The sequence below is a fragment of the Gossypium arboreum genome, chromosome 2 (genome assembly GCF_025698485.1).
Source record: "Gossypium arboreum isolate Shixiya-1 chromosome 2, ASM2569848v2, whole genome shotgun sequence".
Lineage (NCBI taxonomy): Eukaryota > Viridiplantae > Streptophyta > Magnoliopsida > Malvales > Malvaceae > Gossypium > Gossypium arboreum.
The window spans coordinates 8,062,366-8,085,517 of NC_069071.1; the positions used below are offsets into that span (position 1 = coordinate 8,062,366).

General features: G+C 33.0%; 1 protein-coding gene and 1 long non-coding RNA gene across 4 annotated transcripts in view; both read left to right on the forward strand.

The window, feature by feature from the left end:
* The window catches only part of LOC128284192 (uncharacterized), a 31,592-nt gene extending 22,684 nt beyond the window's left edge, over positions 1-8,908 (forward strand). The window contains 4 exon segments of the mRNA XM_053022003.1: positions 7,314-7,381; positions 8,052-8,197; positions 8,287-8,352; positions 8,563-8,908. Coding sequence (XP_052877963.1) covers positions 7,314-7,381; positions 8,052-8,197; positions 8,287-8,352; positions 8,563-8,908 — 626 coding nt within the window.
* A 3,567-nt stretch (positions 8,909-12,475) lies between these two features.
* On the forward strand, positions 12,476-21,753 carry LOC108466853 (uncharacterized). Of its 3 annotated transcripts, XR_001868707.2 has the most exons (4): positions 12,481-12,656; positions 12,844-13,103; positions 16,781-16,837; positions 21,525-21,753. It is a non-coding gene; the product is annotated as an uncharacterized LOC108466853 (long non-coding RNA). The 3 variants fall into 3 exon arrangements; XR_008279089.1 differs by lacking the exons at positions 16,781-16,837; positions 21,525-21,753 and adding an exon at positions 13,312-13,662 and having other exon boundaries at positions 12,844-13,229; XR_008279088.1 differs by lacking the exons at positions 16,781-16,837; positions 21,525-21,753 and having other exon boundaries at positions 12,476-12,656; positions 12,844-13,248.
* The last annotated feature ends 1,399 nt before the right edge of the window (positions 21,754-23,152 follow it).

Sequence of the window (23,152 nt, forward strand, 5' to 3'; positions counted from 1 at the left end):
CGAAAACACACGATAAACCAAAACTACGCCAAAACGAGCTCAATACCTTTCCAAATCAACTTAAGGTTGGAGATAGAGTTTTATTAGATACTGCTGATCCTCACATTGTCACTACCAAACCAAATGAAGACGTCCCTCTTACGGTACTTAGTATTTTCCCATTCGGTACAGTCGAGGTAAGTCATCCCAAGTTTGGCACTTTTAAGGTAAACAATACCCGTCTAAAACCTTATTTTAATAAGATGCATAACAGGAACGAGGAGTATAAACTCCTCGAACCCCTATGACCATTCAATGGAGAGGTAAGTCGAGCTTAGACTATAAATAAGTACTTTTCGAGAGGCAACCCGAGTACTACGGTTTTAAATTATTTAAATAAGCCGTGCCTAAGGCCGTGTGACCAACACGGATGGAAACACGACCGTGCAAAAATAGGGTAAAAGTTATCTTTCCCAAACACGAGATGCGATAAGTGGCCACGGGCGTGCGACCTGACCGTGGTCAAATCTGCCAAATACATATGGGTGTGCGACACGTCCGTGTCTACCACCCGTAGACAACATTGTCAAAATAACATGGGCATGCGCAGAGCTACACGACCATGGGAGAAGCGAACCACATCACACACGATCGTGTAACATGATCATATAGCCACACGGCCTAAACACACAGGAGTGCCCGAAGGCCGTGTGATGACATCTCACTTCGCGACAAACACGGGCTGGACACGATCCACACGGGCGTGCTAACCGGCCGTGCCACTTGAAAATTAGATTATCTATCTTATTTTATTTTTCTTTTATTAATTTTTGAAAATTCTTTTGTTTTTAAACACGACTTGTCTTTATGATTACTATCAAATTATTCCCCCAATCCTCATTTTGTCTGTCAAAATCATGTTTGTCCTCCAGCTTTATTTCCAACAACTCACTCTCGCTAATCCAGGAATTTCATCCATTTTTAACTTAGGAAGTTTCACTTTTATCCCTATCTTATTTCTATATTCTTATATCTATCTTTGTACATTGAGGGTAATGTACATTCTAAGTGTGGGGGGGTATTTATTTCACTATCAGAAAAATCCCTGAATGACTGCCTTGTTCTCTTGAAAAGCTCTCATATCGTTTTTGGATAAATTTTGATTGATTTATGATTTTGATTGATATATCTTGAATTAAAACATAGGCATTTATGCATTGATTATTTAAACTTTAAGACATTAGAGAATCAAGCATGCTAAGTTGATTTTTAAGAATTTAAAATTTTAGGTTGTTTTCCTCAAAGTTTAGTTATTACTTTGAGTTGGAATTCACAAGTTTTAAACATCAAAAAGCCATAATTTTTGTGAGATTTTTGAGCCTTTTGAGCATCTATTAATTCTTTAATGCTCAATTTTGTTATTGCTTTGAGTGCGTCAGTAATTGAAACTGTTATTCTAGACTATACTATTTGCTTGATTATGCATGTCAAGACTATACTATTTGATTTGACATGTGAAAATGAGAAAGGCACTTAGGATTAACCCACCTATGCCATGAAAAGCCTACCTTCACGATTAACCCTTAGTAAACCCCGTTGAGCTAACAAGTCATTTCTTGTATTACCCTTATTATTAAACCTTAACCCATTATTATTGAAATCCCCTAAATTGATTTGATCCCCATTTTGGTCGAGATTGGAATTGAAATAGTTGCTTAGCTATGTTTTATTCTACTTTGTAATTTAACTTGTTTTGAAAAAAAAATGTATACATCTTAGTAGTAGTAATCTTCTAAGAAAAGCTCTGTTGTACGCAATTGATGACTAGCTATTTTTCTAGTTAGGTAATTTTTCAATTGAATCTCGATTCTAACCTTTTCTTTTAGCTTGTGACTGCACCCCCTAACCAAGCCGCGTTATAACCCTCTAAAGACCTTTTGATTGATGTTTCATCTCAATTTATAAGTGGTGGAGATTTGATTTTCATGCAAGCCTATGGTAATGACTTTTCATTATTGACTATTGAGTGCGCCATTTATTGTCCTTAAACACCTCGAGTGATTTGAGTGAATCTTTAGTGAGGATGTGAAACTCTGTGATATTCTGAATCAAAGGTAATTACTTAGATGAGAAGAGACACCTATGTTTTCAGGATAAAATGCTCAACTTGGAATGTTTGAAACTTTGATGTTCTTTTAGTTGAATTCTCAATGTATGATTACTTGTGGATTATTTTGAGATATTATCGATAGAAATTATAATTTGAGAAGAATTTATTTTGATTATGAGTTGAGGATTTTGCTTGAGGACAAGTAAATGCTTAAGTGTGGGGGTATTTGATAAACCGTAATTTATACACATTTTTACCCCATGCTTAACGCATTTTATGGATGATTTTTCCTTAGAATTAGTGAATTCAATGCTCCTAATGTTTTAATTTCACGTTTTATACTTAGGCAAGCATAGGAGAGTGAAAAAAACGAGAAATGGGCCAAAGTACGAAATCAACACGGCCTAGACTTCCTCACATGGGCATACCACACGGTCGTGTCAATTTGCCAGAAACGAAGCACGACTCACACGGGCATGTCACACGGGCGTGTCCCTACCGAGCCCAAGTTTAGTCAAATTCGAAAAAGGCCAATTTTGAGGGTTTTAAGGCATTCCAAAGCCTATAAATACACCATAGAGGGAGGAAGAGGGAGACACAGAGAGGGAGGAAGGAATTACTCAAAGAAAGCTGATTGTTCCATCTCAGAAGCCACATTCATCATCAAGAATGAAGATCTCCCATCAATTTCCCTTCAAGAGTTTTGGGTTTTCTTTATGTTTTGTATTTGTTATTCTTCTGAGATGTTTTCCTTTTTAGTTATGAACTAAATCCCCTAAATACCTAAGGGGGATGAAACCTAAGACGAATCTTCTTATTATTTTCTGAATTGTATGATAAATATTTAACTTGTTCTTAATTATGTGTTCTTGATTCTTGTTTTGATATCCTAGGATACTGATTCAAGATAAGCTCTTATTTAGAGAAGGAATAGACCCTGTCTAAGAGTATATTTGTCATAATTAAGCGGAGTTGATTGTGCGCCTAGAGATAGGGTGACAAGATTTTGTCGGATTAGGGTGAAACCTAATAAGAAAATCCATAGATCGAGTTTAATGCAACCCTAGGCTGTTAATTAGAGAAAAGTCTCAATTATTCAATCTAGGGATTCGACGTTATTAGTCTTCAATAGGGATAATAACATAACTTAGGGATCTCTACGGAACAAGTTAAATGAATAAATCGTCCGATTCGGAACCAGAATAACAAGTAAAGTCTAGGTGGATTTTTCCTTAGGTATTGTCTTAATTCAATCGTTTTCCAAAAGTAATCCCTTAATTCTACTTTCTGTGAATTCTTAGTTTAGATAATTAGTTAGTTAAAACAAAACCTCCCTATTTTTAGGCTAGATAATAAAAAGACAGTCATTACTAGTACTTTTAGTTCCTTTGGGTTTGACAATCCGGTCTTCCTAAAACTATACTACAGTTCGATAGGTACACTTGCCTACGTCGTGATAATAGTTAGTTTCAAGAATGATTAATTATAAGTATTTAAAACCTGTCACACAAAAATCGTGATCATATATATATACGTGCTCATCGTAAATCGATCTTTATTAAGGCATTACTCATAAGTTTAGTATACATTCCTATACTCATCATAAAGTATCCATAACCATACCTCTTTCATATGTCCTCCTCGGGACTCTCATTACATTCATTACATTACCCGTTGAATACTCGGAATACTATTGGATACGCAGAAACCTTGCACATAAATGCCACATATTCAACGTAGTCGAAGCTACCACATAATATGTAATACATCCATAATGAACTCGGACCTCTCAACAAGCTCGAATGTTACATGAATCGCATCTATTATGAACTCAGACCTCTCAACAAGCTCGGATGCTCGCATCCATAATGAACTCTGACCTCTCAATGGGCTCGGATGCCACATATCTCACGAACCCGGACCACTCAACGAGCTCAGACGTCTTAGTTCCTAGTGACATGTCAGTTGTATCCTAAACTATTCATAAGGTTCAAACGGGGTTTTTCTCATTGCACATAGCATCTCCATCGTACTTGCTCGTAACGTCGTGGATAACGACCATAATAACATTCATCTTTCATAACAATCAACAAGCATATAGTTCATCATTACAATAAAACATTTATTACAGTATACATTAAAACATTATAACATACTACAACACCACATTATTTGCATATGTACTTACCTCAGTTCAAAATGATGATAATCGAGCTTAATCGTAATGTACTTTATTCTTTCCTCAATCAAGTCCCGATTCAAGTTTTTCTTGATCTATAGTGTCAAATTTAACTTATTTATTATTCAAATTGTTCAAATGGGTCCATAATTCATAATTTTGAAAATTTACATTTTGACCTCTAAACTTTTACATATTTACGATTTAGTCCCTAGGGTCGTAAAATGAAATGCATGCATTTTCTTGGTTACCCAAGCCTAGCCGAACCTTTACTATGCTCATTTCAGCCCATATTTTCTTTTATTTCACATTATTACTATTCTCTTTTACACTTTTACAAACAAGTCCCTTGCTTAGGTGTTTTCACTAAAAATCACCTAGTAAAAGATGTTAATCCTGCATCAAACATTCATATTCCTCCATTAATCATCAAAATACATGTATGTCACACATGGGTCAAATTTTATACATAAACCCTAGCTTAAAATATAGCTAGAAATGGGTAGATCATACTTCAAGGACTTCAAAAATGCAAAGAACGTTAAAAACGGGGCTAGGATGCACTTACAATCAAGCTTGAAAATGTTGAACAAACCCTAGCTATGGTGTCTTGTAATTTTCGGCAATGAAGGAAAAAGATGGACACCAATTTTCACTTATTTTTCCCTTTTTATTCTTTTAATTAGCAAATGACCAAAATACCCTTAGGGTTTCTCTTTCACTTTTTTTCTTATGCATGTCCATTTTTGTCCAAAATTATAAAAATTGGTCAAATTGCTAATTAGGACCCTCTAATTCAATATCTAATGCAATTTCATGCTTAAAGCTTCTAGAATGCAATTTGCACTTTATTTAATTTGGTCCCTAAAATGCAATTAGACATTTTATGCATAGAATTTCTTCATGAAACTTTCACACAAGCATGCATTCATAACATAAACCTCATAAGAATCATAAAATGATTATTTCTATATTTGAATTTTTGGTCTCGAAACCACTATTCCGACTATGCCCTAATTCAAGATGTTACAATTAGTCGTGCAAACTTTCCTTAATAACTATTTTCAGTGTTATCATCCATTCTCACTACTTGTCCAATTAAGTATTGACCATATATCAAGGTTGCATAGTATACTCTTCCTACATACTAAATAATGGGGGCAAATGTTGCATTGTCAAGTATTGACCATAGATCACACAGGGTCCCTCTGTCAGAGCTTTCTCAAAGTCTGCCTTGGTTTGAAACTTCATTATAAAGTAGTCATTATTGAGATCCATCAACTGAAATGTACAAGTTGGTCTCTAAATCGCATGAAGTTTACTACATAACGTATTAAACCTGATTTTTCTTCCCAACATTTTAATTATCACCAATTTTGACATACTTCTCTGGACCAAAATATGTACTCTCTAAAAAAAAATGAATGTTTGACATCCCATCAACAATAGACATAATAACATCACCCTCATTCAGATCAAACTCATCACTTTCATACCTCTTCATTCTCTACAGCCAACATTCCATTCATAAGCATTGACTTAAATAATGGTAGACCACCACCCTCCATCAATCCATAGTCCCCTACATCTAGTGGATCCTCCTCTCGACGACGCACATTTTTCAGTGCTCACTTACCACTCGACTCCTCTATTTTTTTCTCCATGGACGATTATCTTTTTAAATGCAATAATAAATAAGTTGTGAAATTTTACTAGTTTAAGTTAGAGATGATCATGAGAGGACTTAGGTAAGGTTCGGTTCAACTCTAAGCATGATATTAACATATTTTTTTTGCTTGCCCAAGTCTAACACAATCTGAAATATGGATTTAAAATTTTGTCCAAGCTTGCCAATATTTGTAAATAGCTAACTCAAATTCATTTTAGGCCTGCCCATATTATTTTTTAATATTAAAAATAGATATTTATTTTATTTTATTTTAATATTTAATAATTTTATTTTTTATTTATTAATATTTTACATATAGTCAATCATGTTAATATTTTTAGATGTTTACATTATAATATTATTATATATTACTATGGATTTCATTTTTGTGTTATAAATTATACATCATATAAAAACAACACAATATAAAACATTATAAACTTAAAAAAAGGTCAATCGAGCCAAGCTTGGGCCTTAAATGTTTAAGCTTGAGCCCAATCCACTTTTAAGCAAGCCTAATTTTTTACCCAAACTTATTTTTCGAGTCTATTATTTTTCCCAAATTTCGGGCAAGTCTTCAAGCGACAAGTAACTCGAGCTATGAAAAGGTTTAGTTTGAGCAATAAATGTTAAAAACATAGTTAAAATGTGTTATGGGTCCCTATATCTTCTAAATATAAAATTATTTTTGTACTTTTATTTTTAGAAATTCAGGTCCTTTACTTTTCAAATTTGTTAAACTGTTAAATTTTTTTATTAAATTTATTAGTGTAACATTTTAAAATTTTTAAAAATTCATTTATTAAAAATCATATTGTAATGAACTTTTATTTAATAAAATAATTTTAACCGTCAAAATGACCCTGGCTAATAGGAAAATCCCAATTCATTGGGCCTTTTGATGCAATCAAATAGAAAGCCCCAAGGACGCCATATCCTATGAGCCCAAATTATATAATTGAATAAATCTTCCTCTATCTTATGTAAGTTGAGTACTCCTCCTTCCTCAAACTCCAATTCATATTTTTCATAGAAATTTCTCTTATCAACACTAAAATAATATCTATTTTGCATCATATATAAGAGATTTCCCAAGTTGGACCGAAGAAATAAGGTCACTTAAATCTAAATTTTAAAATTTTAAAAATAAAAATACAAAATTCTTAAAAATAAAAATACAAAACTAAATTAAATTAAATTAAATTACTGTCAATTTTTTAACTTAAAAACAAATGGCAGGCACTGCATATCTCCATCGATTGTCAATTGGTGTGGTGGGCTGGTGGCTGATGAGTGGTCATTCATTTATTTATTTATTTTTGTCTGTAGACTTATTGTTTTTTGTTTTTGGTGTCCACATATGTATAATGGAGCAGATGATTATTGGATAAGCGAGCTGACAATTGGACAATCGGTGAAGGGTATGAAGCTTTTAATACTCCAGGTAATTAATGGCATCCACTAATTACTTCCCAATGAGTTGGCGCAAACAACCGGTAACGCCTGCAAAAAGCCACCTATGTTCGTATTCATGGCTTCTCCCCGCTTCATCCTTCAACCTTATATCTTTCCACAGTGGGTTACGAAAAGTCAGGAAAATTCTACCGAAAGCTCTTACAAAAGAGTTAAAAAAAGCTTATCATAAGATTCAAAAAACATGAGTTTATAAATTGAATAAAAATTAATCGTAATCGTTGAAAAAGGGATAAGCCAAAATTAAAAGCAAAATCAGGAATCATCGGTTATAGTTACTCAAAGAAATTCACTAAAGGTCAAAGAAAAACAATTGTAGGTTTAAAAAAAAAAATTTCTTCCCCAAACCGCCATTCTTCGTTCCTCCTCCCGACCCATTTTTATTGGCCTTCCTTCCAACCCATTCCGGTCAACGCCACCGCCATGTTTGCCGCTCTCCGACGCCGATCAATGCCTCCTGCATCATCAATGCCGTAGGTTCCATTTAATGCAACATTTTATGCCATCCCATGCTTTCCTCTTCTTCACCGCGGTTCTGACCGATCCCACTGGACATCGTCGCCGTGTCTATCGCTTTCCGACGAATAACGAAGTTCATTGCCTCGTCAGTGCCGTAGGTTCCAATTGGTGCATTTTGGTAGCTCCTCTTCTTCACCGAGGGACGATCTTACTCCTCTCGATGTCGCCGCCCTCTTTTGATAGTGGGTAATCTTTCGGCAGAAGTAGGTCGTTTTGGAAGCCGTTCAAAGGATCGCGAATGGCATAGCTTGGAACGTTGTTTTGAAAAGTAATGAATGTTATATAGTAGTCCAGTGACTATTATTTTCAATGTGCTAATGTGCTTTGTTTGAGTCATGCATTATTTTCATTTTCCAGAATCAGCAGAGAACACTGTCCTCAGAAACAAGCAATTGATGATTTCAGTACAATATACAACTGTAGGTTTTATGCTTCACATGACACGGAGAACAAATATATTGTGCATAAATTTGTATTTCTATTGACTAATCTTGGTTTTCTTTTATATTCAAAGACTTCAATTGAGTGTGTAGGTTGGGAACTTCAAATTTGACTTTCAAACAACTACAAGAAATAAATCTAAAACCTAACATGACACAAGCATTGAAACATATTCAAATGATTCTGTTACAGCAAAGAGTTGAGCGCATTGATAATTTGCATGAGAATTGACATTACACCATCGTCGTCAAAACAAGCTCCTTCGTCTTCTTCAATACCGTCAAGTAGCTCAAACAACATGAACTTGGCATCTCTTATGGAAGCAATGCAAAATTTGAGAACAAGAATTGAGATATCTGATGCGCACTACATTGCGAATGAGAAGATACTCCATGATTTCTGGTCAAAAATTCGGGCTACGATCTTGCAAATTATCCAGTTCTCATACTTTTTCCATTTGGACCCAACGGAGGAGTTTCCATCACATGATGTATCTAAGCATGAGGAGGATGACAATGTTGGTTCTAATCATACGTGAGTTCTACATGTTCAATAAGATTTAACTTAAACCATATTTGAATATTTATAGTTGATGTTTATTTTTCTTTAAAAATTATGTTAATAAAATCAAATTATATTTATGTATAATCTTATTTTTATTTGCATGAAAATATGATTTCTAAAATATAAAAAGCCGTCTAGATGGTAAAAAATACCATCAAGATGGCGATGAAGTTGTTTGATTTCCCCATTGTTCATAATATCCAATTAGCCATCTAGATGGCAAATAGATGTTGAGAAATTTGTTTGATATACACTTGTCCAAAATTTCAACTTTATGAATGTATAAATATCAAGTATCAACTACAATATTCCTACACTCAAAACCATTAAGTCTCACATGGATGTTGAAATTACGTAATGTCTCCCTTACAAATTTTAACATATAAATATAAAATTACCAAATTTTACCAACATAAATACAATTGAAAAATCTTAATGACTTTTTGGTAATTATAAATCTTAAATGATTGAAAATATATTTTTGAGCAAGTACCAAAAATTTGAGAAAATATAAAAATAAAAAATAAAAAATTGAGAAGATACCAAAAATGTGAGGATTTACTGAAAAAAGAGGAATATAAAAAGATGTGATAGTTTACCCGAAAATATGAGGATATACAAAAAATGTGAGTATGAGGATATACAAAAAAGAATGTGAGTATACCAAAAAAAAAAATAGGACAAACAAATAAACATGAGGAGATACCAAAAAATATGAGGGATTATAAAAAGAAAATGAAATGTGCTAATTTTGCTTCGTATTAGAAAATTTGTTAAATTATTTAAATGTCATTTTTTAAATTATCATTAGATTTAATTTGTCCCTCACAAAATTTTAACCCAAATTTATATCACTTACCAAATTCCAAATGTGAAACCATACCAACCAAAAATACAAAGGCACACCAGAAATTTGAAACCATGCCAATAAATATGAAGACAAACCAAAAAACATGAGAATATACTAAAAAAAATGATGGTCTACCAAAAAAAAAGTAAGGAAATACAGAAAAAAACGTGACGTATTACTAAAAACATTAGAAAGTACCAAAAAATCTTAGAGGATTACAAAATACATGAGGACAAACCAAAAGAAGATAAGCGGAAACCAAAAAGATGTGAGGGGTTACCAAAAAATCTGAGGCAATACCAACACATGTGATGGATTACAAGAAAACACGAGGGGATTACAAAAAGTGTGAGGATATACAAATATATATATTTATCAATTTTGGTTCATATATTAGAAAATTTGTTAAATTATTTAAATTTCATTTTCTAAAAATTATCATTAAATTTAATTTATCCCTCACAAAATATGAGGATTTATAAATAATAATAAAATGAGAGAATACCAAAAAGTTTGATAGGATGCCAAAATATGTGAGGGCAAACAAAAAAGATGAGTGGTTATCAAAAAATGTAAGAGTATTTACCAAAAACATGAGAAAATATCAGAAAATGTGACTGATTACCTATGAAGGAATAACAAAAATGTGAATATATATATAAACCAAGAGATGTTCGCATTAGGAATTATGTTTTATTTATTTAAAATTTAAAATCACAAATTCTACTTGAAAGTTCTTAGTATTTATTTTTTATATCAAAATTATTTCTTGTATCTAATTTTAATTTTGAAAATTATGAGGAAATATTAAAAACTTATGGAATACCAAAGTTTTTAAAGATACCAAAATTATAAAATTATATAAATTAGAAAATACCAAAAATTATGACAGCATACTCATTTCTTCTAACTTAATAAAAGCCTATCCTAAATTATTATTTTTTAAAATTCACAGTAATACAATATAAAGAAAATTAACAAGTAAATAAATGTTATTGTGAGATTGGATTATAGAAAGAGTTTAAGGTTTAGAATTTAACTGTTATTAGTTTTTTTTTTTTAGTAAAGAGATTTACCTTCAATTTTAGTATACAATACATAAAGCCAACATCATAAGAGTGTAGTGGTTTTAATTCTTGTTAGCATCTCAAAATTTAGGGTTTAAATTTTAGGGTTGGTATTTTTCTCTTGCTTATAATATGTAAAAGTACATAAATGTAAATACATGTATCTTTCAAGCGTGAAGTCAAAATATTTTTTAGGGGTTTGAAATTAAATTATGATTTTTGTAATAGTAAAATATAATTTTGAAAAGATTAAATTAAAATTTTATTCTTTTTAAGGGAATCAAAGTGTAATTTTATTTTTTAATTTAATATTTTAAAGGGTCAAAATAAAAAAATTCATCTTAGGGGCGAACACTGCAAGTCCTCTTAAATTAGCCCTTGGTATCTTTTATAATTTTAAAAGGATAAATAAATATTTCAATTCTTGAATTTGAGTTTAAAATTTAAATTGATACTTAAGCCTATTCTTAAATAAATATTTATAAAGAAAAAAAAGAAGAAGATAAAGGAAAATAAAAGAAAGGATATTATGTATGTTTATTTTGTTTAGATAAATATAATTAGTAAGGAAAGTAAAAGAATAGCTGAAATATTGTATGGTTAAACTATGGAAAGTTAAAGAAATGATTGATTAGAACGATTTTTTTTCCAATTATGCCCTTTTGTTAAATAACTCGTGTAAAAATTTAATAAAATAAAAATGTAAATCTGCATCTTAAAAACAATCTCACTTTCTTTTTTCCAGTTTTACTCTCCAATTGGGATAATTAAAAACTAAGTAACTCAAGAAAAAAAACAAGGGAAATTCGACTCACTTTACTTTCCCTTGCTCAAATAAAAGAAACTATCCAAACAAGGGAAATGATGTTATTTTCCTTTCCTTTCTTTTCCTTAATTTTAATACAATCGAAACATAGTGTAAGGTTTTTTTTTTTTGTTTTTTTGGTTTAGTTCAGTAATTGAACTTGGCTTTAAGATTTGGTACTTAAAGTTTAGTTTGGTCCAATTAAGTACTTGAACTTGACTTATTAATTCTAATTAGGTATCTAAGCTTACCATTTTAGTTCAAATTAGTACTCATAGTAAATGACTTATTGGAACTACGAAACCAAGTTTAAATACTAATTTAAACCCAAAAGCCAATTTTAGGTATTTAATTGGACTAAAAAAAGTTTAGGTACCTAATTAGCCAAAAAACCTTATGTATCAATTTGAATCTTGAAGTCAAATTCAAATAGCAAGATACATATTTACCCTTTTAAGAATGAACACCTTTTAGGTTATGGAAGAAAATTATGATTTATTTACTAAACAAATTTTAAATAAAAGAGAATTATACATTATTATTTATCTAAATATTTTTATTTTGTTTATTCATTTCTCCAATTTTAATTACAAAATATGACATTTTTTTTTATGAAAATCGACTAGTGATTTAATAATAATAAAAGGAAAAACCAAACTAGGTCTTAAAAATTGGGATTAGGCCTGAAAAAGTTTATCACGTTTTTGGCCTACCTACTAAAGAAACAAAAACAAAATTCAAAAAGTATGACTACGTGAAAAAAAAATCATTTAATGCTTCAAAAAAGGAAACCTAATGTCATTATTGCTAGTCGATTCAAGAACAGCTGGATGCCTCCTTCCATTGTCTTGTCCCATCTCTTCAGATGACAGCTGTTTCATATCTTGCTTTGCTTGCTACCCGATTCATTTCTTCCTTCTCACTACAAACTTCAGTCTGGGACTCTTCTCCATCATCCCTCCGGATTCAAATGAAAAAGGTCGATAGTCTCTCCCACCAGGTATGTTTCTTCTTCTTTCTTTAAAAATTTTTCTGCAATTTTGTGGGCAAAGGCGTTTTCTGTTCTGTTGATAAACTGGAATCTTATTTCTTGAAAACAAGTCTTCTTGCTTTGAATGTCATTAATAATCACCCCTATGACTGACTTATCTGGTTTCATTGATTGGCATTTCTTGATAACTATCCAGGAATCCCCATAATCGTCACTGAGGGGAGATCCATCGCGATTCCTAGCTTTAACACCTGCAGACCTGCAAAGGCTCCTGCTGCAAATGGGGATGGAACATTTGTGTGCAGTACAGTCGTTGTTGCAAGGAGTTTCCCTGACCGGCCATAAACCACCAGACCCGATGCCGATTTAAAGCTTCTTTTATCAAAAGTTGCGTCGAATTGAATCGTCACCCTAATAATAGCCTCTCGTTGACTGTGACTTCTACCCGTATTCAAGGTACATTTTCTCTCCATTAAACCTTCGATTTCAGCTATGTATGAGTTTGTTCCTCGAGCTCCAGATGAACCACAGTCCACAACAAAATATTTTACATGTTCAGAAGTACTCGTCTTGAAGACTCAGGTAATCCACTCCCAGAAGCCTTGAATCATACTATTAATAACCCAAGAAAGGTCTAACGTTTACCATACCTTAACTGTTACAGGACATTACCGAAAAATATGAGTGTTGTCTTCTTCCCCTCTTTTGCAATGTGGACATATTGCAGTATTAGTCACTCGTTTATGCTTTAGATTGGCTAGAGTAGGAATATAGTTCCAGGATATTCTCCATATTGTAATTGTAATTTTTCTAGAGCTTTTTATAGAAATCCTTAAGATTGACCTGTATTAAATAAATATAAGGGTCCAAGCTAGCATCTTGTAATAGTTTGTAGGTACTCACTGAAAATTCATCAGATGATTCTCCTTTTCATACTTGGAAATCATCATGAGGTGTTTCCGCAAGAGGAATCTGTAGAATTTTTTGGGCAACGTCTTATTGAAAGATACTATTAATTAAATCTGTCTTCTATGTTCTATTTGTGGCTTCAATTAAATCTGAGACTAACTTTACTTCATTGTCGTTTCTGTTACTCCATTCACCTGTATGAAATCCTGGGATCCAACAATCATCCCATACGGATATTTTAGTTCCCCTTCCAACTTTCTAGCACAGCCCATCCTGTAGCAAACTCTTAGCATCCCATACATTCTTCCAGGTAAGTGAAGGTAAGTTACCTAATTGGGCATTGAGGAAATCCAAATGCAGATAGTATTTAGCTTTAAGAACCCTCGCTAATAATGAATTTGGATAATTAAGAAGTCGCCATCCTTGCTTAGCTAATAACGCAATATTAAACTGGCTAAAATTTTGAAACCCAAGACCCCTATTTTCCTTTAACAAGTAAAGATTTCTCTACGTATACTAGTGAATTCCCCATTTTCCATGTCCTTTTTGCCTCCAAAATTTAGTTATAACGCTTTCTAATTTAGTACATAACGATTTCGGTAGTAAAAAATAGGCCATTAAATAGGTTGGAATGGCTTGAAGAATAGCCTTAACAAATACTTCCTTCCCCTCCCCCCTCTTAAGATAGGTATCTAATGCTCCAGCTATCAACCATCTTCTTAATTTGATCTTTTAAATTCTGAAACGACTCATTTTTCTTTCTTCCAACCATTTGGTAATCCGAGATAACACTCTTGATCATTTGAACTCTGCACCCCCAAAATGCTTATAACTGCTCTTCTGTCTTCTTCTATCGTGTTTTTACTAAAGAATACCGTTGACTTATCAAAATTAACGCATTGACCCGAGCAGATTCTGTATTCCCTTAGGATTTTTTTCAATAGAGTAGCCCCTCTACTAGTCGCCTCACTAAATAAGATACAGTCATCTGCAAATAGTAAGTGTGATATTTGTGGACCACTTCTGCTAGCTTTCACTCCTTTCAATAGTCCGTCTGTAGTTGCAAGGCGCATTAAGCTAGACAAGCCCTCTCCGCATTTGAGAAATAAGAACGGACTCAATGGATCTCCTTGGCGAAGTCCCTTTTCAGTTGAAAACTTTCTCCTGTGTATCCATTAACCACTACTGAATAGGAAATAGAAGTTAAACATTTTATAATAGTATCAATCCAGTTTATAACAAAACCCATTCGAGCCATTATTTCCTTTATGAATTTCCATTCAAATCTATCATATACCTTACTCATATCAAGCTTCACTGCCATAAACCCTTTTTTTTCCACCCTTTTCAAGTTCAGTGTGTGGAGAATTTCATAAGCCAGCAGTATATTGTCCAAAATCAGTCTTCTTGGTACAAAAGCACTTTATGCTAAATCAATACATTTCTCAATTACTCCTCTGAGCTGATTTGCAATAGCTTTTACCTAGATTTTATAAATCACATTGCATATGCTGATAGTGTAACAACTTGGTTTTAGCTTAAATCAAAATAGTGGTTTCGAGACCACAAATTTGAGGTCAAAAAATTATTTTAATATTATTATTTTAGGTGTTTAAGGCATGATTGAATGTATGTGTGAAAATTTCGTGAATTAATTTTATCGTTTAATAGCTCGATTTGAGAAAAAGGACTAAATCATGTAAAATGTAAAAGTTTCATTCTACTTGTTTAAAGTGCTTAATTGCTATGTTTTATTAAATGAAAGGTATTTATGATGTTATTAGACCATTTATAGTGGAATTTTACATAAATGGGCATTAAATGAATGATATTAAATGTTTTATAATAAAGTTAATTTAGTAATTTGGTTAATAAGGTTATTATTAATAAAACAAAACAAAATTTAAGCTTTATTTCATCTTTCTTTGATCGATATTATGGAATAAGAAAACATTTAGTTCATTTTAGGGTTCGATCAATTGGAAGTTTGATTGGTAAGTGTTTTGAGCTCGGTTTTTGATGATTTTTACGTTTTTGAAATCGTTGCTTTGTATTCTAGCTAGCCCATGCCTTAATTTTTGAAGTTGTTAATGATTTTGTAAAGTGCCATTGATGAATGCTTGAGCTTTTGAATGATTGATGATAAAACATGAAAGCTAGATGATAGATTATAAAGTTTTATTAAATGATTTTAGCTAAAAATGCATTTTAGGGATTAATTGTGAACATTGTAAATTGAGGGGTTGAAATATGAAATAAATAAAAAATATGGGCTACTAGGGGCACTATGGTAATTCGGCCAAGCATGGGTCTTGTAGAATTGTGTGAATTTTGTGTATTTGTGAAATAGGGACTAAATTATAAAAATGTGAAACTTTAAGGGATAAAGCATAAAAATTCCCAAATATGTGTTTGTGGACTAAATTGAGTGATTTGATGAATAAATGAGTTAATTTTTAATGTATATAGATTAAGAACGAAAGAAATTTAGATCAGGGAATATCAAAGATTATTGAATAGTCGATCCAGTTCCTCTATTTTGTCTACGAGGTAAGTTCATATGCAAATAAATGTCTTTAAATATTTATTTTTCATTGAATTGTTATGAATGTTGAACGAGTAAATACAAGTAAGTATCGACAAAGTAAATGTTAACTGAAAGTCCCATACAAACCCTGAGAATAGTATAAGATACGAATGTCATTACATTAGGACTGCCGAGATGTGATTACATGTAAGATCATGTCTGAGACATTGATATTGTATGATGATTACATGTAAAACTATGTTTGAGATATTGGCATCGTTATATGATTTCGTATATAAGACCATGTTTGGGATATTGGCATCGACATGTGATAACATGTAAGACCATATCTGGCATATGAAATTGTATAAGTTATATGTGATTACCGAGTATCCTTAACATTCTGAAAGGTTCAATGGGAAAAGTCAAGTCTAGAAAGAATGTGTAAATGAGTTAAGCGACTCAGGTACGTATGATATTCATACGAGTATTGAAAAGGGAAGTATTTGATAAATTTAGTTATGAAATTGAATATGTATACATTTGGGAAAGTTTGTAAGCTTATATTTGCTTATTCATAATTTGTTTAATTGATAGAAATGATGTTGATTCATGAAATGGTTTTATTTGTATATGGCTTACTAAGCTTTTAAAGCTTACTTTGTGTGTTCTTTCCCTGTTTTATAAATAATTGAAGCTAGCTCGGACTCAGGGATTGTCGAGAAACGTCATCACACTATCGATCAATTAATAGGTACTTTTGAATTTTTGTAAATATGGTATATGACATGTATAGGCTAGTGTCATTATGGTATATTTTGAGTTGTGGATCTAGCCATATGAGTTGACTTGAAAATAATGTTGATGATGGAATGGTATTTGGTTTATAGTATGAATTGCAATATGGTATGAGATGTATATATGTCTGCCTTGTGAATTTAGTAATCTTGGTATGGTTTTGAGATGCACAAATTTCTAGTTATTGATGGTGCATAATAGCATGATTGGAAATGATGTTTTTAGTTGGCTAAATGCTTGATGTTTGGATGTCATTTGTTTGGCAAAGATTGATGAATTGGTGTATGATTTAGTAGGTAAGTAGTGAATAATGAATCATGTGAAGTTGGTATATTTTTGAGCTAGTTTATGGTCATTAAATGAGTAATTAAAGAATAGATGTAAAATGGTATGAAATGTGCATGAAATGGTTAATTTTGGTTGTCTATTGTATGTGAAAATGATGCCAAATGAGTGCTTTTAGGTACATGAAAGATAGGTGGGGAAAATGGCTTAAATCAAGCCTATTTTTGTGCCACACAAATGAGCACATGGGTGTGTGACTTGACTGTATAACCCTTGAATCCTAGTTAAAACAAGTTAGAGAGTTACACAGCTTAGACATACGGGCGTGTCTACTGGCTGTGTGTGACACACGGGCTGGGACATGGGCGTGTGGTTGACCGTGTGACCCAAGTCAGTATACCTTTCAGTTTTCCCACAGTCATAGCACACGGGCGTGTCTCAGGCCGTGTGTTGCAAGTCAGTATGTATGCTCTGTTTTCACATGGGCGTGTCTGGTGGTCATGTGAGGCACCCGGCCTGTTCACACGAGCGTGTGATCCCTTTATGCTTGAAAATTTTCTAAGTTTTCTAAAGTTGACAACTATTATCAGTTTTGTCCCGAACCTCTTCAAGTATGTTTTACGGTCTCGTAGAGTCTTACAAGGGACATTATGATTATGTTTGATTAATGTTTATGTCATAATGGATTCATGTATGAGAAATGTATGTCGTATGCTGTATTTGATCGGTAATGCATCGTAGCCCTATTCCGGCGACGGTACAGGTTAGTGCTGTTACATTTATTGGTATCAGAGCTACAGTTTATTTGATTCTAGGACTAACGCAGCGTGTGAAAGTTTAGCTATACATGCCATATATATAAACTGCGATAGTGTGATGATTTTTTACAGTTTAAAGTGTGTTTTCATATAGCAAATGGATCTCGAATGAACTTTAGTTGATGATATGGAAAGTAATGCGTCCGCTTCCGCTTAAGGGGTAGTGCCGGCTGATTCTAGGCCAATTTCGAGTAGCCACGAGCGAAAGGCTAAACAAGCCCTTTTCCAAATGATGAGTGAGTGGTTTACAGAGTTCCTTCGAACGAATCCAGCTACTCAAACCTCTACCCCCACATGTTCCTCAATAAACCCCTGGTGTTCCTTAAGTTATAGATTTGACATAGTTGAACAAGTCACAGGTGGATAAGATACGTGAACATTGGGCTGAGGAGTTTTGGGCTACTGTTGATGTTGATGATGATGCTGAGAGATCTGAGTTCTGGCTCGAGAAAACGATCCGAGTATTTGATGAATTGTCTTGTACTCCTGATGAGTGTATCAAGTGTGTTGTATCCTTACTAATAGATAATGCGTACCATTGGTGGAAAACGTTGATATCTATGGTTCCAAGAAAACTAGTTACTTGGAGTTTTTTCAATCTGAATTTTGAAAGAAGTACATAAGTCAGAGATTTCTAGATCAGAAGTATAAAGAGTTTTTAGAATTGAAACAAGGACAGACGACTGTCACTAAATACGAAAGAGAATTCGTACGTTTAAGCAAGTATGCTCGAGAATATGTGTCTACTGAGGAGATCATGTGTAAACGATTTGTTGATGGACTAAACAAGGATATAAAACTATTAGTTGGGATTCTTGAATTGAAAGAATTTTTCATTTTAGTTGAACGAGCTTGTAAAGCTGAAGATCTTAGTAAAGAAAAGAGGAAATCTGAAAGCAAGAGATTTAAGAAAGAGATCAACTAGTAAATCTTATCAGTCTGCATCAAAGAAACTTGAAGACTCATTTAATCGTTTAAATGTATCTATGGGACATTCAAACAGAGATCGTGAAAGACAACATTCTCGCTTTAAAGCTCCAGCTATCTCAATAGCTACTGTTGGGAGTGTAAAACCAAATCGACCTGAATGTAGACAGTGTGGAAAACGACATATCAGTGATTGTAGATTGAATGATCGGGCCTATTTTAAATGTGGATCATTAGATCATTTTATTCGTAACTGACCTGAGTTGGTTGAACAAGATACAGTACAAAACATGAGGCAGAGTAACACTGCAGTTAGAGGTAGACCCTCCAAAAACAAGGGAAATATGAGTGGTAGCCACAGAGTGACTAAAGATTCTATTGTGAGGTTAGAGGCTAGAGCACCTGCACGAGCCTACGCTATTCGCGCTTAGGAAGAAGCATCATCTCCAAATGTTATTACTGATACTTTTACTCTTTATGATACTATGGTGATTGCATTGATCAATCCAGGATCAACTCATTCATATGTATGTGTGAATTTAGTATCCAGTAAGACTTTGCCTGTAGAGTCTACTGAATTTGTAATTAGAGTATTGAACCCCTTAGGCAAGTGTGTCTTGGTTGATAAAGTGTACAAAATTGTCCATTGATGATTCGGGATTTCTATTTTCTGACTGATCTAAGGTTGTTACCATTTGATGAATTTGATATAATTCTGGGTATGGATTGGCTAATGCTACATGATGCTATAATCAATTATAAACGAAAAATGGTTGTTTTGAGATGTCAGAATAATAAGATTATCCGGGTTGAGTCAGATGATTTGTAAGGTTTACCAGTAGTGATTTCATCGATGTTAGCTCAAAAATATGTGAGAAAAGGTTGCGAAGCATATTTTTCTTATGTGTTTGATGCAAAAGTGACTGAAAAGAAGATCGAAATAGTGTCAGTTGTGTGTGAGTATTCAGATGTGTTTCTTGAAGGATTACCGAGTTTACCACCGATCCGAGAGGTTGAGTTTGGCATTGAGTTAGTAGCGAGTACTACGCCAATATCGATAGCTCCGTATAGAATGACACTAACAGAGTTTAAAGAATTGAAAGCCCAGTTGCAAGAATTGACAGATAGAAGATTTGCTAGACCGAGTTTTTCTCTCTGGGGTGCTCCTGTGTTGTTTGTGAAAAAGAAATATGCCACAATGAGAATGTGTATAGACTACCGTCAGCTTAACAAAGTGAAAATCAAGAACAAATACCCTCTACCGCGAGTTGATGATCTATTTGATCAATTAAAAAGGGAAACAGTGTTTTCAAAAATCGATTTGATATCAGGTTCTTACTAGTTGTGAGTTAAAGACTTTGATGTACCAAAGACTACTTTTAGAACGAGGTAAGGACACTACGAATTTCTTGTTATGCCCTTCGGATTAACAAATGCACCTGCTATCTTTATTGACTTAATGAACCGGATTTTCAGACCGTACCTAGATTGATTTGTTGCTGTATTTATTGATGACATTTTATTTTACTCACACGAGCATGTGTACCAATACGGGCGTCTGAGATCTCCACACGGTCGTGTCTCCTTTACTCTTTATTTTTGGCATTTTTGGATAGTGAGTTACATGAGCTGCTTACACGGGCGTGTGTCTCCTCCACACTGGCGTGTGTAGCCTTCACATGGGCGTGTAGACCCCCACATGGCCGAGCCACACGGCTAGGTAGCCCTATTTCATAGAATTTTTGTTTTGAGTCATAAACTATCTGGTTTATGTCTTTGTGTAATCCGACCCTCAGTCAAGCATCGGTAAGTGTGTTTGGGACTCGATTTAGTTTGGTTCGTGTATATATGTGCGTTTATGGGTTTTAATTTTATTGCTTGTTTATGAGATGAATAAGTATGAGTTCATTATTGTTGTCATAACTAAATATTAGAATACAAGTGTAATCAAATCTTAATTTGTTCAACTAGAAATGTTAATGTCCTTTTCTGTATGTTGTCTGCGTAATGTGTGCATTGTTGCATAGCACAAAAATTTTGGGATCTGGTTATGAAGAGAAGGAAGACGGACTTAGCAGTTTTAACTGCGATACTTTTGTATCTGACGGTTTCACTGACTATCCTATATATATCGACTCAATCTGTATCTGATTACTCAAGTGGCATAGTTTCACGTTGTGGTGTGTAGGGTGGATGAAGTTATTATGGTTCTATATGGTGTGCATGGTAGACGGGCCTACCATAGCCCTTAAGTGGTGTGTTAGATGGACGAAGTGGTGTTTGGTTGGTGGGGTGGAATTTTGAATTGTGCATCCGTTCGCATCTTAATATGCGTCTATTTGTCAGAACATTCTATCTGTTTATGTAATCTTTTGGTTATGAAAAATATAGTTAATGTCATGTGATATGTTCTGATTATTGTGTATGACTGGATCATCATTTCTGTGATTTGATAATGTATTTGACATATTGATTGAGATTTTCGTAAGTGACATTTTTATACCTATGCTTGTCTGAAGTATTTATTGTGTCACTCTGTCTTTTGCGATCTGTTCATGTTTCGGATTCACATTGAGCTTGCGTAGCTCATATCTGTAGTGTCTTTCCTTTCAGGTACTTTCCGTGGTTTAGAGTTGGACTTGGCATACCGGAGAACTCAGACAGATATGGTTTGATTCGGTTTAAGCAAAATCTCATAAGTTTTATACGGTAAACTTTAAATCGGTTTGTAAGACGATTATATAAACTGTGGACTAAACTTTAAAAACTGTGGATTTATTTCTGAATGTTTGATGTTGATTTAATATTATTTCAAACATAATAAACAAAAAAATTTTCTTGAATAAATTAAAATTTTTATTTCGGCTACTTTTGGTGGTCCTTCTAGATCGGATTTTAGGGTATTACAATATAAATTTAAATAGAGTGGTACTATAATGTATATCATATCATTTTAGATATGACATGATAATAAAATCCCAATGTAACCATTAATGAATGGGATCTGCTCAACTATTGACTCAGAAAGTTTCTACAAAAAGTTCTATTAAAAAATCTATTCTTACTGTTTGTGAGCTTACCGCTCGGTCCCAACAGTTGGGTGTAACAAAGTATATAATTATTTTCATATTCATTAAGTAATCACATATTTACATAATATATATAATTATATTTTAAACAGTAATATTATTCACTTGGGCTATATTTATGAATTTTAAATTACTAACATAGCTACGCAAAACTTTAGAATAACGTAAATAACGCGTGATACATAATGTGGGTACAGTGAGTGTGGGGACGCGGGCCAAAGAAGCAAAAGATGAAATGGTACGGTAAATGGTTGACGAATCTTTGAAAGTGAATGTGAAGGTGTGAACCCTGAAAATATCCAACTCTCAGCTCTGACTTTTAGGTTAGCTTAGCTGCCTTTAAACCCCACCCACCCGACAACCCTGTGCTTTTCCTTACTTTTTTATCTGCTAACTCCTGTCGTCTCCTTTGACAACTGCTGCCAGACTCACTGAGTGAATCACTGAGTATGAATGAGGTCATTGTTTTTGGTTGGACTGCGAGCCCCCCACTGACACTCTCCTCCCCTCCTTCGTTGGCTCTCCCTCATTTCCAAACTTCATGTGAAATATTATTTTGAAGCTGCTTATTGTTTGTTTAAAAATAAATATCTCAATCTAGTTACTTTAAATAAAATGATTATACGAATTATTTATCGTTGTTAAAATTTTTGTTTTTTAATAGATTATTGATACAATAATTAGTGAATTAATTATTGTTGTTAAAATTTTATTTTTTAATAGATTACTGATATAATAATTAATCCATTAAATATTTGACATGTAATATTTTTTGTTATCCTTTTGCTAAAATTTAAAGATTTTTTACAAAAATTTTGAGATGACCAAATAGAATAGTCTTTATTTTAGAATGTGAGTATACTATACTCAAAATTAATTTAGTTTAATATCAAATTGAAGAACCTAATATGACTATGCAAGAAGAGTACTATCACATACAGATTTTGTATTTAAATATTTTATTTTTTGCTTAGTTAACCCTAATAAAAATTCACATGTAAAAATATAGTTCAAAAGTATTTTACGTTTAAGTCTACTCTGTATTTTTAATTATTAAAAAAAAAGTAAATCTAACGATAATCTAAAAACTTTTCTTGCAGTTGCTTTTCCTTTGTTTTACAAATTGAGATGTTAGCTTTCGATCAGATTACT